We start from the raw sequence: 12145 nt of genomic DNA, 5'->3' as shown, positions 1-12145 counted from the left end.
AGGTAGGGGTTAGAGTCCCTTGCATTTTTTATAATTGCTGCATTTTTAATCCTCAGTTACTTTTCTGTTTCCACAGTACCCACAGCTGTTTACTGGCATTCTGTCTCCTTGGAAAGGATTATTGCTGTATGGACCACCAGGTATGGAGAGCTTTATACCCTGTTTATCACTGCTTCCTGTTTTGTCCCATGGTTAAATCATTGATGCTAATTAGATCAAATGTGTTAATGAAGAACATGTTCTCTAATGTGAAATAAAAGGAGATAGTGTTGGATGATTATGTCTATCTCTGGCACTCAGACCTGTCCATTTTCCTTTCTCACAACCCGTGATCATTTCTACACCTTAACCTTCCAAAACCAGTACTTACACTAACTGTTCAGAGGAGGGAGAGCTCATATCTCTGTTTTCACTCAGCTTGGACCATATTAATCAAGTTTGGCTTGACCTGATCTTATGAAATGCGAATAACTCTGGACTCACCTCCTTAAGGAGGTGTCCTTTGTCCTTTCTTTCTTTCTTTTGTGTTTGGGGGTTGTTTTAGAAATGGGGTGAAAGCCTTGCTCTCTGCTGTGCTAGCTGAGTGTTGTTCATGTCAGCACAGTTTCACTGCTCCCTGTGCTCCACTCTGACACAAGCATTATCACCATGAGTATGACTGGAAAGAGACAGAGGGCACAAGTACCTCCAGAGCCAGGTTGCAAAGACTGTCACTGCAGTAAACTCCATTTGTTCCTGTGAATCGTTAGATGTACTTGGCAGCGAAGCATGAAACCATTTCAGCATGTAGTACTTCAGAATTTGAGGAATGCATTTCCAGCTCTGTATTACCTGAGCTTCTCCAGGCAATCCTAGAAGGGCCACAGAATGATCTGAGGGCTGGAGCACCTCTGCTGTGAGCACAGGCTGAGAGAGCAGGGCTTGTTCAGCCTGGAGAAGAGAAGGCTTTGGGGAGACATTATTCCAGCCTTTCACTACTTAAAGTGTTCTTACAATAAAATGGGGACAGAGGCTTTTTGTAGAATCTGTATGACTGGACAAAAGGTAATGATTTTAAATTGAAAGAAGGGAGATTCGGGCTAGTGAGTGACTCTGAAACACTGGCACAAGCGGTAGACATGAGGTGGTAGATGCCCTATCCCTGGAAACACTGAAGGTCAGCTTGGATGGGGCTCTGAGCAACTTGATCTAGTTGAAGATGTTCGTGATCAGCTTGGGGGGGATTGGACTAGACAACCTTCAAAGCTCCCTTCCAACCCACATCATTCTATGTTTCTATGACTCCTATTTTACTGTTTCTATCTGACTGGTAGTATAATGAGGGGAATTATTCAAACGTTTGCATTGTATTTCTTTAAAGACTGAATCAACAGTCTTTAGAGTCTAAACAAATCTTTAAACACTGTTGTTTGTAGGTACTGGGAAAACTTTGCTTGCTAAGGCTGTTGCCACAGAATGCAATACAACTTTTTTCAACATATCAGCATCCACCATTGTCAGCAAATGGAGGGGTGATTCAGAAAAACTTGTCCGGGTAAGAATTATTCTGTCATTTCTTGTACTTTAACAAACATCAGGTTCCCACTTAAAGAACTGGAGTTTAACACAGAACTGGACAGTGGAGTATTCATCTGATACTCCTAATCTCTCCTGTATTAGACAACGTATGTATCTTGTTCTTCAAATGGGAATAACATCACTTCTGTAGGTGTCTCACAATGCATTCTTGCTGTGGAATTCTAGTTCTGTAGTGTAAGATGAAGCTGATGAAGGCAGCAAGGATGCTGGAGAGGGACTCTTCACTAGGTACTGTAGTGATAGGAAAAGGGGTAATGGGTTAAAACTTAAACAGGGCAAGTTTAGGTTAGATTTAAGGAAGAAGTTATTTACTGTAAGGGTGGTGAGGCACTGGAATGGGTTGCCCAAGGAAGTTGTGAATGCTCCATCCCTGGTGGTGTTCAAGGCCAGGTTGGACAGATCCTTGGGTGACATGGTTTAGTGTGAGGTGTCCCTGCCCACGGCAGGGGGGTTGGAACTGGGTGATCTTAAGGTCCTTTCCAACCTTAAATATTCTATGATTCTGTGATTCTATTCTTGACTCACTGAATAACAGACAGGCAAGCAGAGCTCCTGAGTAAAGCAGTGTCTGCTTAGCGACCGTTTCAAAGCACTTCATAACCTTTCTGCAAGGGTTGGCTCTTAGGCTCCTTAGAAAACGTTACTTAGATTCCCAAATTCACTACTATTCTTAGTTCTTAGGGCACAGAATTGGCAAAGAATTCCTGTGTCACAGAGATCTTACAGTCAAATGCAGATGTGATGATATTTTAAAGAAGGTAGTTTGGTGGTAAATGGGCAGATGTATTTTTGCATATAGCCTAGCAATTAGCATGCATGGCTGTGCTGTGGTACAGAAACATTCAGGGATTCAGGTGTAGCATCCTTGCCCAATATAACATCTCTGTTATAAATGTCCACCATTTTGGTGTGAGAAATCCATAAGCTCTTTGCCTTCCCTTATGCTTATCTCGTTAGCTGCACTTCGGATGGATACAGAACTCTTGAGAGTGAATAACCGTAACAGATTGTGCTTGGCAAATGGCATTGCAAGCATTGTTAATCTCTCTTGAATTTTAGGCAATGTCTGCAACATGATTACTCTTCATATGTCCTGTGTCCTTTAAAATAGCACATTTTTCTTCTGACATTAACCTACTGTGTTACTGATCCTCTTGAAATCTGTCTCAGTAGCTTACTAGAAGTTTCCCTTCTGGCAGGAATAGGGAAGGGACAGTCTGTTTTTTGACACCATCATCCAAAAGGTTTTTGCAAACATGCTGCAGCGTTTGCAGTGATACTGAATTTGTAGCATTTTACCCTTAGTTGAGTTTTTGGCAGAGTCCAACAATGAAATAAGATTGTCGATCAGGACAGCTCTAAGAGAAGTATTGTGTGAATTCATATCCTGAATTCACATGAGGCTGGAGCAGGAGTCTTCTGAAATTGTGTGAAGGATAAGTGAGCTTTTGTAGTCGTTTGTAGGCATGTCCACTCAACCTGTTCTCCTCAGTTCTTGGCTGTATTGATGTGATTTTATATTTCAGATTTGTAATAAAAATATAGACTGGGCAAATAATTTAAACCCTGTGCTTCATATCCAACATGTAGAAGATACATATCATCTTTTTAAATTTGGGGTTTTTTTTAAGTGTTCAGATTAGAAAGTGCTGAATTAATATATATTGTTAGTGATATTCATTTAAAAACTCTAAGAATACTTCACTGAAGAACTGACAGTATGCTCTTACCTCTAATACGAGCCTGTCCACAGAAATACAGAAGAAATTTCTTTCTCCAAATGGCAGACCCAGATTTTTTGTATCAGCTTTATACTCTATTTTTTAATCTTTATTAAAGATTATGTTTGCTTTCACCAGGAAAAACAAAAGAACTCTTGTTTCTTATCAAGAGAACCAGTCCGTTTTCTTTCATCGTGGTTCAGATGACTTGTATTTTTTTCTCTTAAATCCATATTAAAAAAAAAAAAACGAACTACAAATGGAGCAACAACAAAAGATATATGTTTAGTCTCATAACAATTGAGGAGTTCCCAGAATTCTCAGATGATCATTTTATTCTATCCCATTATTCACAGGATACTCTGATAGGATTTATCCAGAAATATTTATAGAATCATAGCACAGTTAGGGTTGGAAAGGACCTTAAGATCATCCAGTTCCAACCCCCCGGCCATGCGCAGGAACACCTCACACTAAACCATGTCACCCAAGGCTCTGTCCAGCCTGGCCTTGAACACTGCCAGGGATGGAGCATTCACAGCTTCCCTGGGCAACCCATTCCAGTGCCTCACCACACTCACAGTAAAGAACTTCTTCCTTATATCTAACCTGAATTTGCTTTGTTTAAGTTTGAACCCATTACCCCTTGTCCTGTCACTACAGTCCCCAGCATCCTTATAGGCCCCCTTCAGATACTGGAAGGCTGCTCTGAGATCTCCACACAGCCTTCTCTTCTCCAGGCTGAACAGCCCCAACTTTCTCAGCCTGTCTTCATACAGGAGGTGCTCCAGTCCCTGATCATCCTCGTGGCCTCCTCTGGACTTGTTCCAACAGTTCCATGTCCTTTTTATGTTGAGGACACCACAGCTGTACACAATGATCCAAGTGAGGTCCCATGAATGCATTTATTATCTCTGTATACATATAGAGACAGGATTACAGGGCTGTGTTCTTTATACTTCCTTTACAGACCTTTGAGAATCTGAGAGGACTCAGGGACGCTCAGCCTACCCAGAGCTTTTTCCCAGCAGATACCCCTTTTTGTCCTAGGAGTTTAGAAAATGGGTGCTGTTAAATTTATCTTCTGTCCAGTGGTCCTTAATGCCTTTTTGTGTAAGTTTATCTTCTCTTTCACATTTACTCTTCTCTCTAAACAGGTATTATTTGAGCTTGCCCGGTACCATGCTCCTTCCACAATTTTCTTGGATGAGCTGGAGTCAGTTATGAGTCAAAGAGGCACTGCTTCTGGGTAACTGATGAGACTACTTACTATGGCTTTAGGAGAATATTTTTCTCCCTTTTACTGTATCTTTTCAATACTCTGTGTGTGTGTTCAGGTGCTGACCAGTGTTTAATCACAGAGTGTACCTGTTAGAGATTAATCTTAGCTAAACTAGAGCCTGAGGCTACCCTATAGACTTCAACAGGAGCATGACTGTGTCCCTGAAAGACATGTCTTTTAGACTTTATTGACATTATAATTACTTTGAGTGCTAATGGTTAATTTTCTTGACTTTTTATTAAGCAGTTTTTCTTTTGTTCTGTTGTCAGCTGTCAGAGCCTCACAGTGTGTTATTGTCAGAATGCCTATCATTCAGCTCTGAAAGTACTGCTTCATGGAAGTATTGCATATGCTGTGGGGATTTAAAGAGCAAGATACAGTGGTTGTTCCATTCACAATAGATGAGATCAGTAGAAACACAAGTGTGAAAGGTTGTGTAAGATTAACAAGGGACTATGGGTTCAGTGAGACTGGTAGAACAAGGGAAGTGCAAGAGTGTGTAACCAGTGGTGCTGTGTTTTAAAATGATGAGGGATTTGAAGTAGAAATGGGGGGGGGGCAAACAACAGATGACTTGTCTGAGGTGAGTAAGAAGCAGCTGATGTTGTGACACTGGACAGGCTTAGATGTAACAGGGTAAAATGGGTGTACACAGTGGAATGACATTTCGACTAATGGGACAAATTTAGGTGACGTTCTTGTGACTTCCAGATACAGAAATGGGAGGATGTCATTATTGTCATCCAGGGCATAGACAGTTTATTGTTAAAAACAGATTGAAAAGCTTTGGGATGAGGAAGAAGCAGGAGAAATATAAAAATACTGCTATATCCATTAGAAGCCCATTACAGTGGATTTCATGTACTGTAAATTATATACTCACAAAGATTTATAAATACAGTATGCCATATTGTAAAGATACAACTTGTAATACTTGTCAGTTAATTGCTATTAATTATGAGCCAGATTTTGGCTTCATAAATACTTTTAAACATCACTGGATTATGTATTTTAGTAAGGATTTTTATCAAAGATTATATAGTTGTTTTTACACATCCTTATTAAATACTGACTTGGCACTAATGTGTCTATGCTTCTGCAGAAGTAAGCCATTAAACCTGAGTTGTAGCTTTTACCATTTAAGACTCTGATTTTTTCTCTGAGTTTGATCCTGGAATTTCCAAGAACTTCACATCTGGGACCAAGAGTTCAAACTGGTTTCCTGCAAAATTGGTTACCTGGATCAGGGCCAGAGTTCTTATCACTTTGCTTAAGTTCCCCTTCTATTTTTGAGGAAGGATCCCTTCCGTGTGGTCTCTGCCCCATTTTTCATTTAAATTAGAATTAACTGCTACTGCGGAACCCAGGACAATATGGAATATTTTTCTGTTTGCTTTTGACAGAACATTTTGCAAAATACTGAATTCAAAATCTTCTTATGGCCACTTAGCATTAACTCACAGAAAAATGCCAGTAGTTGCCATATGCTTGCCTTGTGTTAGTTATTTAATGGCAACTATCACATTAAAAATGTTCTCTTACATAGATCAACCAAACTTTAGCTGTTTTCCAGTAAATATCACTGTTGTGTAGAGATTTATATGAATAAAAAAATAAATATTTTCTGTGGATTCTAGTGAGTTCTCCTCACTTTAATGCACTGAAGAGAGTCCATTTAAGTAATCATTAGAAAGCTTGATTTTTAATGCTTAGATGTTAGCTAATGGAGCTTAATCATGCTTTGAAGTGGGGCAAAACTGTGACAAGGGCTCAGTTGCTGTGAATGACACTGTATAAATAAAGATGATTACTTTAATGCACTGAGCAAATAATATTTCTCTGAATCTTGGTAGTGGTGAACATGAAGGAAGTCGACGGATGAAAACAGAATTACTGGTGCAGATGGATGGCTTGGCCCGATCTGATGATCTTGTATTTGTTTTAGCAGCTTCCAATCTGCCATGGTAAGAGATCCAGAGAGTACATTTTGAATACATTTGCATGAGCTTCTAAGCACAGATAAAGATTTTATTTAGACTTCTGCAGAAAAAGCCTTGATATTTGGTTAAAGCATTTAAAGATTAATTTGGAGCTTTTACTTTTAAACTCTACAATTCTTTCTATTTGTGTCACATGAGAATAATCCATAATAAAGTCAACATATGCTGGTCTTACCAGCTGCTAATATTTAAAATGGAGTATTTGACTTTATAGGCAAGTTATTTACTATGTTTAAGTTAAGAAGGGTTTCAGCCTGGAACTGTAAGGTGCTTAAAACATCTAGTACTTAGAAGGATACTCCATAAGTAGGAATGTTGGATTTTATTTGTGTGAAATGTGACTTTGAAAAGTTGAAGGACAAAATGGTCCAGTTTCTTTAACATCATTTAGAATAAAAGAATAAAAGTTTTAAGATTGAAACTATGGCACTTCATCACATTGTACTCAAAATGGGCAGGCCATGTATTGATGGCAAGACAGACAGGAGGGGATGAGGTGGGAAGGTAATATTTGTAGTGTAACAACTGTGGATGCTCAGGGGAATCCAACAGACAGCAGAAAATGGCCAGGTCATGTGCCATGGCCACTGTCAGAGCCAGCATGTTTATCTGGCTTGGTCATTCATTTGAACTATTGTAAAATATCTTCCTCTTTCATACAAAACATCATCAAATTACAGGATTGTTAGGGTTGGAAGGGATCTGTGAGGTGTCCCTGCGCATGGCAGGGGGGTGGAACTAGATGATCTTAAGGTCCTTTCCAACCCTAACTATTCTATGATTCTATGATCTAGTCCAACCCCCATCCTCTAGTCCAACCCCCAGTGGTTGCAGTTAGTACATGGGAATAACAATGGCTGTTGGTTAAAACTAGCACAGCTAGTTTTAACAATCTGATTTGTAGCTCACTAATTATTTTCCAGAGTAGAAGCCAAGAGCTGTACAGGGAATTAAAAGCACATTGATGACGGGCATGGTTTTGAAGTTAGTTTTCTAGTCTAAACTAGTCTGGGTTTCTGCCTGCCCCAAGATTCCACCTGTCCCTGGGCTACCAATCCATGAAACCATTTTGTGGTGCTGTGAATCAAAGCAGGGGCCTCATCCAGGTACCAGGAGGGTAATTTTTAGTTATTTCTCTCTTCTGAATGTAAGAAAGCCAAAGGGAAATGGCCGTTAGGCACAGAGACACACTTGCTGCATAAAAACAGGCAGTGTGTTAACCCTTCAGTATCCCTCATTAAAATTAGACAAATTGAAATAAATACCTAAGAACTCAGTTGAGAATTAGACAGTTCTTCTCTGATGTAAAGGCTGGAGTTTCTGTCCATCATGGGAAGACAGCCAGTATACCTCCTTCTACAAGCTTGTCTTTCCCTCTACATTTTCCTTCCTTACATAAGACCTTACTTTCCCATAGAGCCAAAGAGCAGTGCTTCTGACAGCCACTTGCTGAAATTCAAGTGCCAAAGTGGCAACATAACCAGAAGCTTTCATCTGCCACTTTCTATGGCCTGCCCAGGGCTTACAGGCCCTTTAACTTGGAGAATAGCTATATGGACACCTAAAATTTATGTAGAAGTTAGATGTACAAGTTAGGGTGGTTCCTACCCTGACCTAACAGCATGAATACAAACCCATCACTGGCTCTTATAGCAGTAATAGCAGAGTCTGTGTGTTGGTTTGGGGGATTTATGTCTTGGACAAACTCATGAATTTAAATCAGTACAAAATCCACCCCATTCTGTGTTACAGTATCTACATGAAAGGAACTGAGCAGAATTTGACTCAGTTGTGTTCCAGTTGTGTAACAAAATGCTGAAAAACAACTGTTCACACACATAGTAGCTGTTTAAGTTTGAAAGTAATATATTAATAATTCAGTTGGGTTTTTTTTTACACTATAGATGTTGATGTTACTGTAGTATCACTACCCTTTAAAAAGAGAAACTCTGGGCAGTGCTTTGCACCTTTCTATTGTCTCTGAAATTATCCTGTGAGCACCAAAGCTTCACATGTAATGCTGCAGCATGGCAGTATTAAAAAGGATCAGATGTCTTTAGAGGATTCATGTCTTTCTACTCCTCTCCTGCACATCGGTTTGAAAGGAAAAATTGGGTATTTGAAACCCACTGAAGAAGAGTTCAGAGACAGCAAAGGGTCTGAAGGTCAGTGTGTGGCTGATGCTGGATGTAGGGATCTTGGAGATGTGTTAATGAAAGCATGGAGCTGACCTCTTTCTGCTTCTGACAAAAGATATTCCTGTGTTTGAGTTGTTACCATGTGTCTGCCTTCTGCAGTCAATAAACTCTTTCTGGAAAGTCATGCAGAAATTGTAGAATACAGTTTGGAGTGGTTTACACATTTGATTTTGGACCCTTTTTCGATTCTAAAGTGCTAAATTCTGCAAAACTGCTTCTTTGAAACATAAAAAATGACACTTTTTTTTTTTTTTAAGGAAGATCCAAAATGACAAGATTTCTGCTCCCACAGAAAGCAATCTGTGTTGGTATGAGGGTGGCAACTGAGACACTGTGAGAAGCCAGGTCTGGCTTTTGACAGTTCTACACCTGAGAGCTTAGAATTTCCTTTTGAACTTTCACAGTGTTGCTTGTGGGCAGGTTGGGTTTTGCCCTCTCTTAAGGAGACCTAACCTCTGAGTGTAACAGCTAAAATGTCTGGCATAAATGTCCCTGCTGCAAAGAACATGCTTTAAGATGTGGCTGTGTGTATGCTTAGAAAGGTGTTTAGGGGATGGAAAGCTAGTGAAAGCCATGAGCATCTTACATTGTCATTGAAGCTTAAACCTTGAGGAATTTGGGAGTATCTGCTCCCAGAGAGGTCAGCGGGGTTTGAACCCCTTTTAAGATCTCAACTATGTGCTTACAGATTATTTTTGTGTACGTTAGGTGACATTCAGTCCTGCTGTAACACGCAGACTTCAGCTGCATAGGGATGTTTGATAACGAAGTTTCAGGATCCCTAGTACCACAGTCTGAGATTGTGGCTTCACAGAACAGCCGTGTGTTCTTGCAAACATTTGGTATTAAGCTGGATTTCAAGAGATTTGTTTAACTTGGATACTTATTGATCATGGAAAAAAACAAGCTGCTTTTAGATGAATGAAAAGAAGCCTAAACAAAGCTCTTTATTCTGTCTTTAAGCTACAGCTATTGATCTTCCCCTTCAGCCAGTGCTTGCTGCCCAGTCGCACTTCCTGCTACTCATCAGCGAGGCACTTTGTATTGACAAATTACTTGTTGAAATGGTTCAATGTAATTAAATAAAGGCCTCATTAGCAAAGAAATAAAGTGATCCTTAACCATGCAGTGAACGTTTCCTAAGGTATTAGTGCATTTGATTCAACTTCCATGAAGTGCTGCTTTCTTCTTCTTCCCCTTCATGGTGGGTGAAGCTGTGGAGCCAGCTGATAGACTCTTTGCTTCTGTCTGAGCCTAGTCCCATTGGAGCTATGAGCACATGGCCAAGATAGGTAGAAGGAGAGGTGGGCTGTGAAACCCAAATCAGATAGGTTGGAACTGGGTGATCTTGAAGGTCCCTTCCAACCCAAACCATTCTATGATTCTATGATTACACCATAACAAACCCATTCCTTCACCTTCAGCAGTGCACTGTGTGTGGTGGAGGACAGTGAGGAAGAAGAGCAAAGGATGGTGTGGGGAAGCCCTAAGAGGAGCCCTGAGACATGGAGTGAGACCAAGCCCTCAGTTTATGTGGATTCTGCTCAGGCCATTTGCACAGGAGGGTGGGAAGTAGAAAGGATGAGAAGTTCCCTTGTTCCTGGTGCCTTTTCAGCTAGAGCACTGCGGTGATGACTGCACTAAGCAGGGAGTAATTATGGACCAGTCAGCTCTTTTTACCATTTTGGGTTTCATCTTTGGAGTTCTTGAGGTCTTTTAATTTCTGCCTAAAATACAATTGTTACGCTTTTTCTTTCTGAAAATGAAAATAGGTGTTTATCTTGTTTTTCTTCATGAAATTTGGGAGTGATAAAGTAGCACGATGCCTCTTGATGTCTATCTGGGAAAGCTCCATAAAGTCACCTGCTTTTATAGGTATCTTTTCATTAGCATTTCTTAATACTTCTGTTGGCTATTGTTTGAGAGAATATTTTGGTTGGCTTAGTGCTTATTATTGTATTCTCATTAGTGTCCCTTAACCTTGCATTTGATTCCTAACAAAACAATTTAGCAACAACCTAAACACTTAAGATAAAAATATTCTGTCTTTATTTTCCTCTTTAGCCAACAAGCAGCTTCAGAGCACTCCTGGGGTGTCCCCCAAGATCACAGTTTCATGAGCATCCTCACCAAGCCCACTGATACACAGAAGTTGCTCTGTTACCTAGAAAGGTTGCAATTTTACCCTGTTTATGCAAAGGATGATAATATGGATAAATAAGCCAAGGGGTTGGTCAGCCAGAGAGTAACATTTCCAGACAAGTAAAGTAATTTTGGGAAGTTGAGCCGAAAAATACATTTTTAAGGACAGTGGGGACTAACCTGGTTCTTTGTTCTGGGTGGGACCCTGTGTAAGACATGTTGCACTGAATGCTGGACACCATCTTAAACATCTTTAAAAAAATCAATAATAATATCAGTATACCAACAGCCACTGATTAACAAACTATGATACTTACTTCTGGGGTTTTGAGCAAATTCCTGTTGTCCTCTGACTTCCTATTGATCTGGTTTTCTGATTGTTGCTTTCATTGCTTTTGGCTCAGCACACATGGAACAAGATTTCCCAAACCAAGAGGTCCTTTCTGTGGAGAGGGATAGAATCATAGAACCATAGAATATTTAGGGTTGGAAAGGAGCTTAAGATCATCCAGTTCCATCCCCCCTGCCATGGGCAGGGACACCTCACACTAAACCATGTCACCCACGACTCTGTCCAACCTGGCCTTGAAGACCACCAGGGATGCAGCATTCACAACTTCCCTGGGCAACCCATTCCAGTGCCTCACCACCCTCACAGGAGAAAATGTTTCTGCTCCCACTGATCTGAGAGCTGGGCATGCTGAGGTCTGTGGAATGCAGGCACCCATGTGCAGATTTGGGAGCCCATTTTGGTTTTCTTTGTCATGTGCTATGCCAGTAGAAAATATTTGCTATTAAAAAATAAGGACAAGTCACCAGAGGTGACAGAAATATAGTTGTTGGTGTGCTACAGATCCATCTTGACCTGGCTTCGAGCCCCCTGTAAATTAAAGAGGAGTTCCATACAAGAAGTGTTGCTTAAATATTGCCCTTGCTGGCAAAAAGATTTCACAAAGGGAATTGGGATATGGAGGCAGGTTTATTTATGTGTATCTGCAGTCACAGATTACAGACACAACCCTCCCTGGTTGCTCCTGCTCAGCCAACAAGGGTGGAAATGGTGCTTGGGGCTCCTGGTTTTCTGTCTGCACAAGACACATTGGAGTGAGTTTCCCCTTGATGAGTTTCTCAGCAGGTGCGAGGACTGAATTGTATTTTAAACAGAAATAACAAGTCTGTGACTGAATGGGGCCAATAGAGAAAGATGGGTACAGCACTTGGAAG

General features: G+C 40.5%; 1 protein-coding gene across 11 annotated transcripts in view; it reads left to right on the top strand.

The window, feature by feature from the left end:
- The window catches only part of KATNAL2 (katanin catalytic subunit A1 like 2), a 34244-nt gene that overhangs the window by 17943 nt on the left and 4156 nt on the right, over positions 1-12145 (top strand). For all 11 annotated transcript variants that reach the window (XM_062611759.1, XM_062611758.1, XM_062611763.1 and 8 more), the window contains 4 exons: positions 77-140; positions 1416-1534; positions 4457-4548; positions 6435-6545. In XM_062611759.1, the coding sequence (XP_062467743.1) occupies positions 77-140; positions 1416-1534; positions 4457-4548; positions 6435-6545 (386 nt within the window). The remainder of the gene's footprint in view (positions 1-76; positions 141-1415; positions 1535-4456; positions 4549-6434; positions 6546-12145) is intronic.

This window comes from Pezoporus occidentalis, unplaced genomic scaffold, assembly GCF_034315485.1.
Source record: "Pezoporus occidentalis ecotype Australia unplaced genomic scaffold, CSIRO_AGI_Poc_V1 ctg157, whole genome shotgun sequence".
NCBI lineage: Eukaryota > Metazoa > Chordata > Aves > Psittaciformes > Psittacidae > Pezoporus > Pezoporus occidentalis.
The sequence above is the reverse complement of the archived record's forward strand: the minus strand, read 5'-3'. Positions and strand labels throughout refer to the sequence as shown.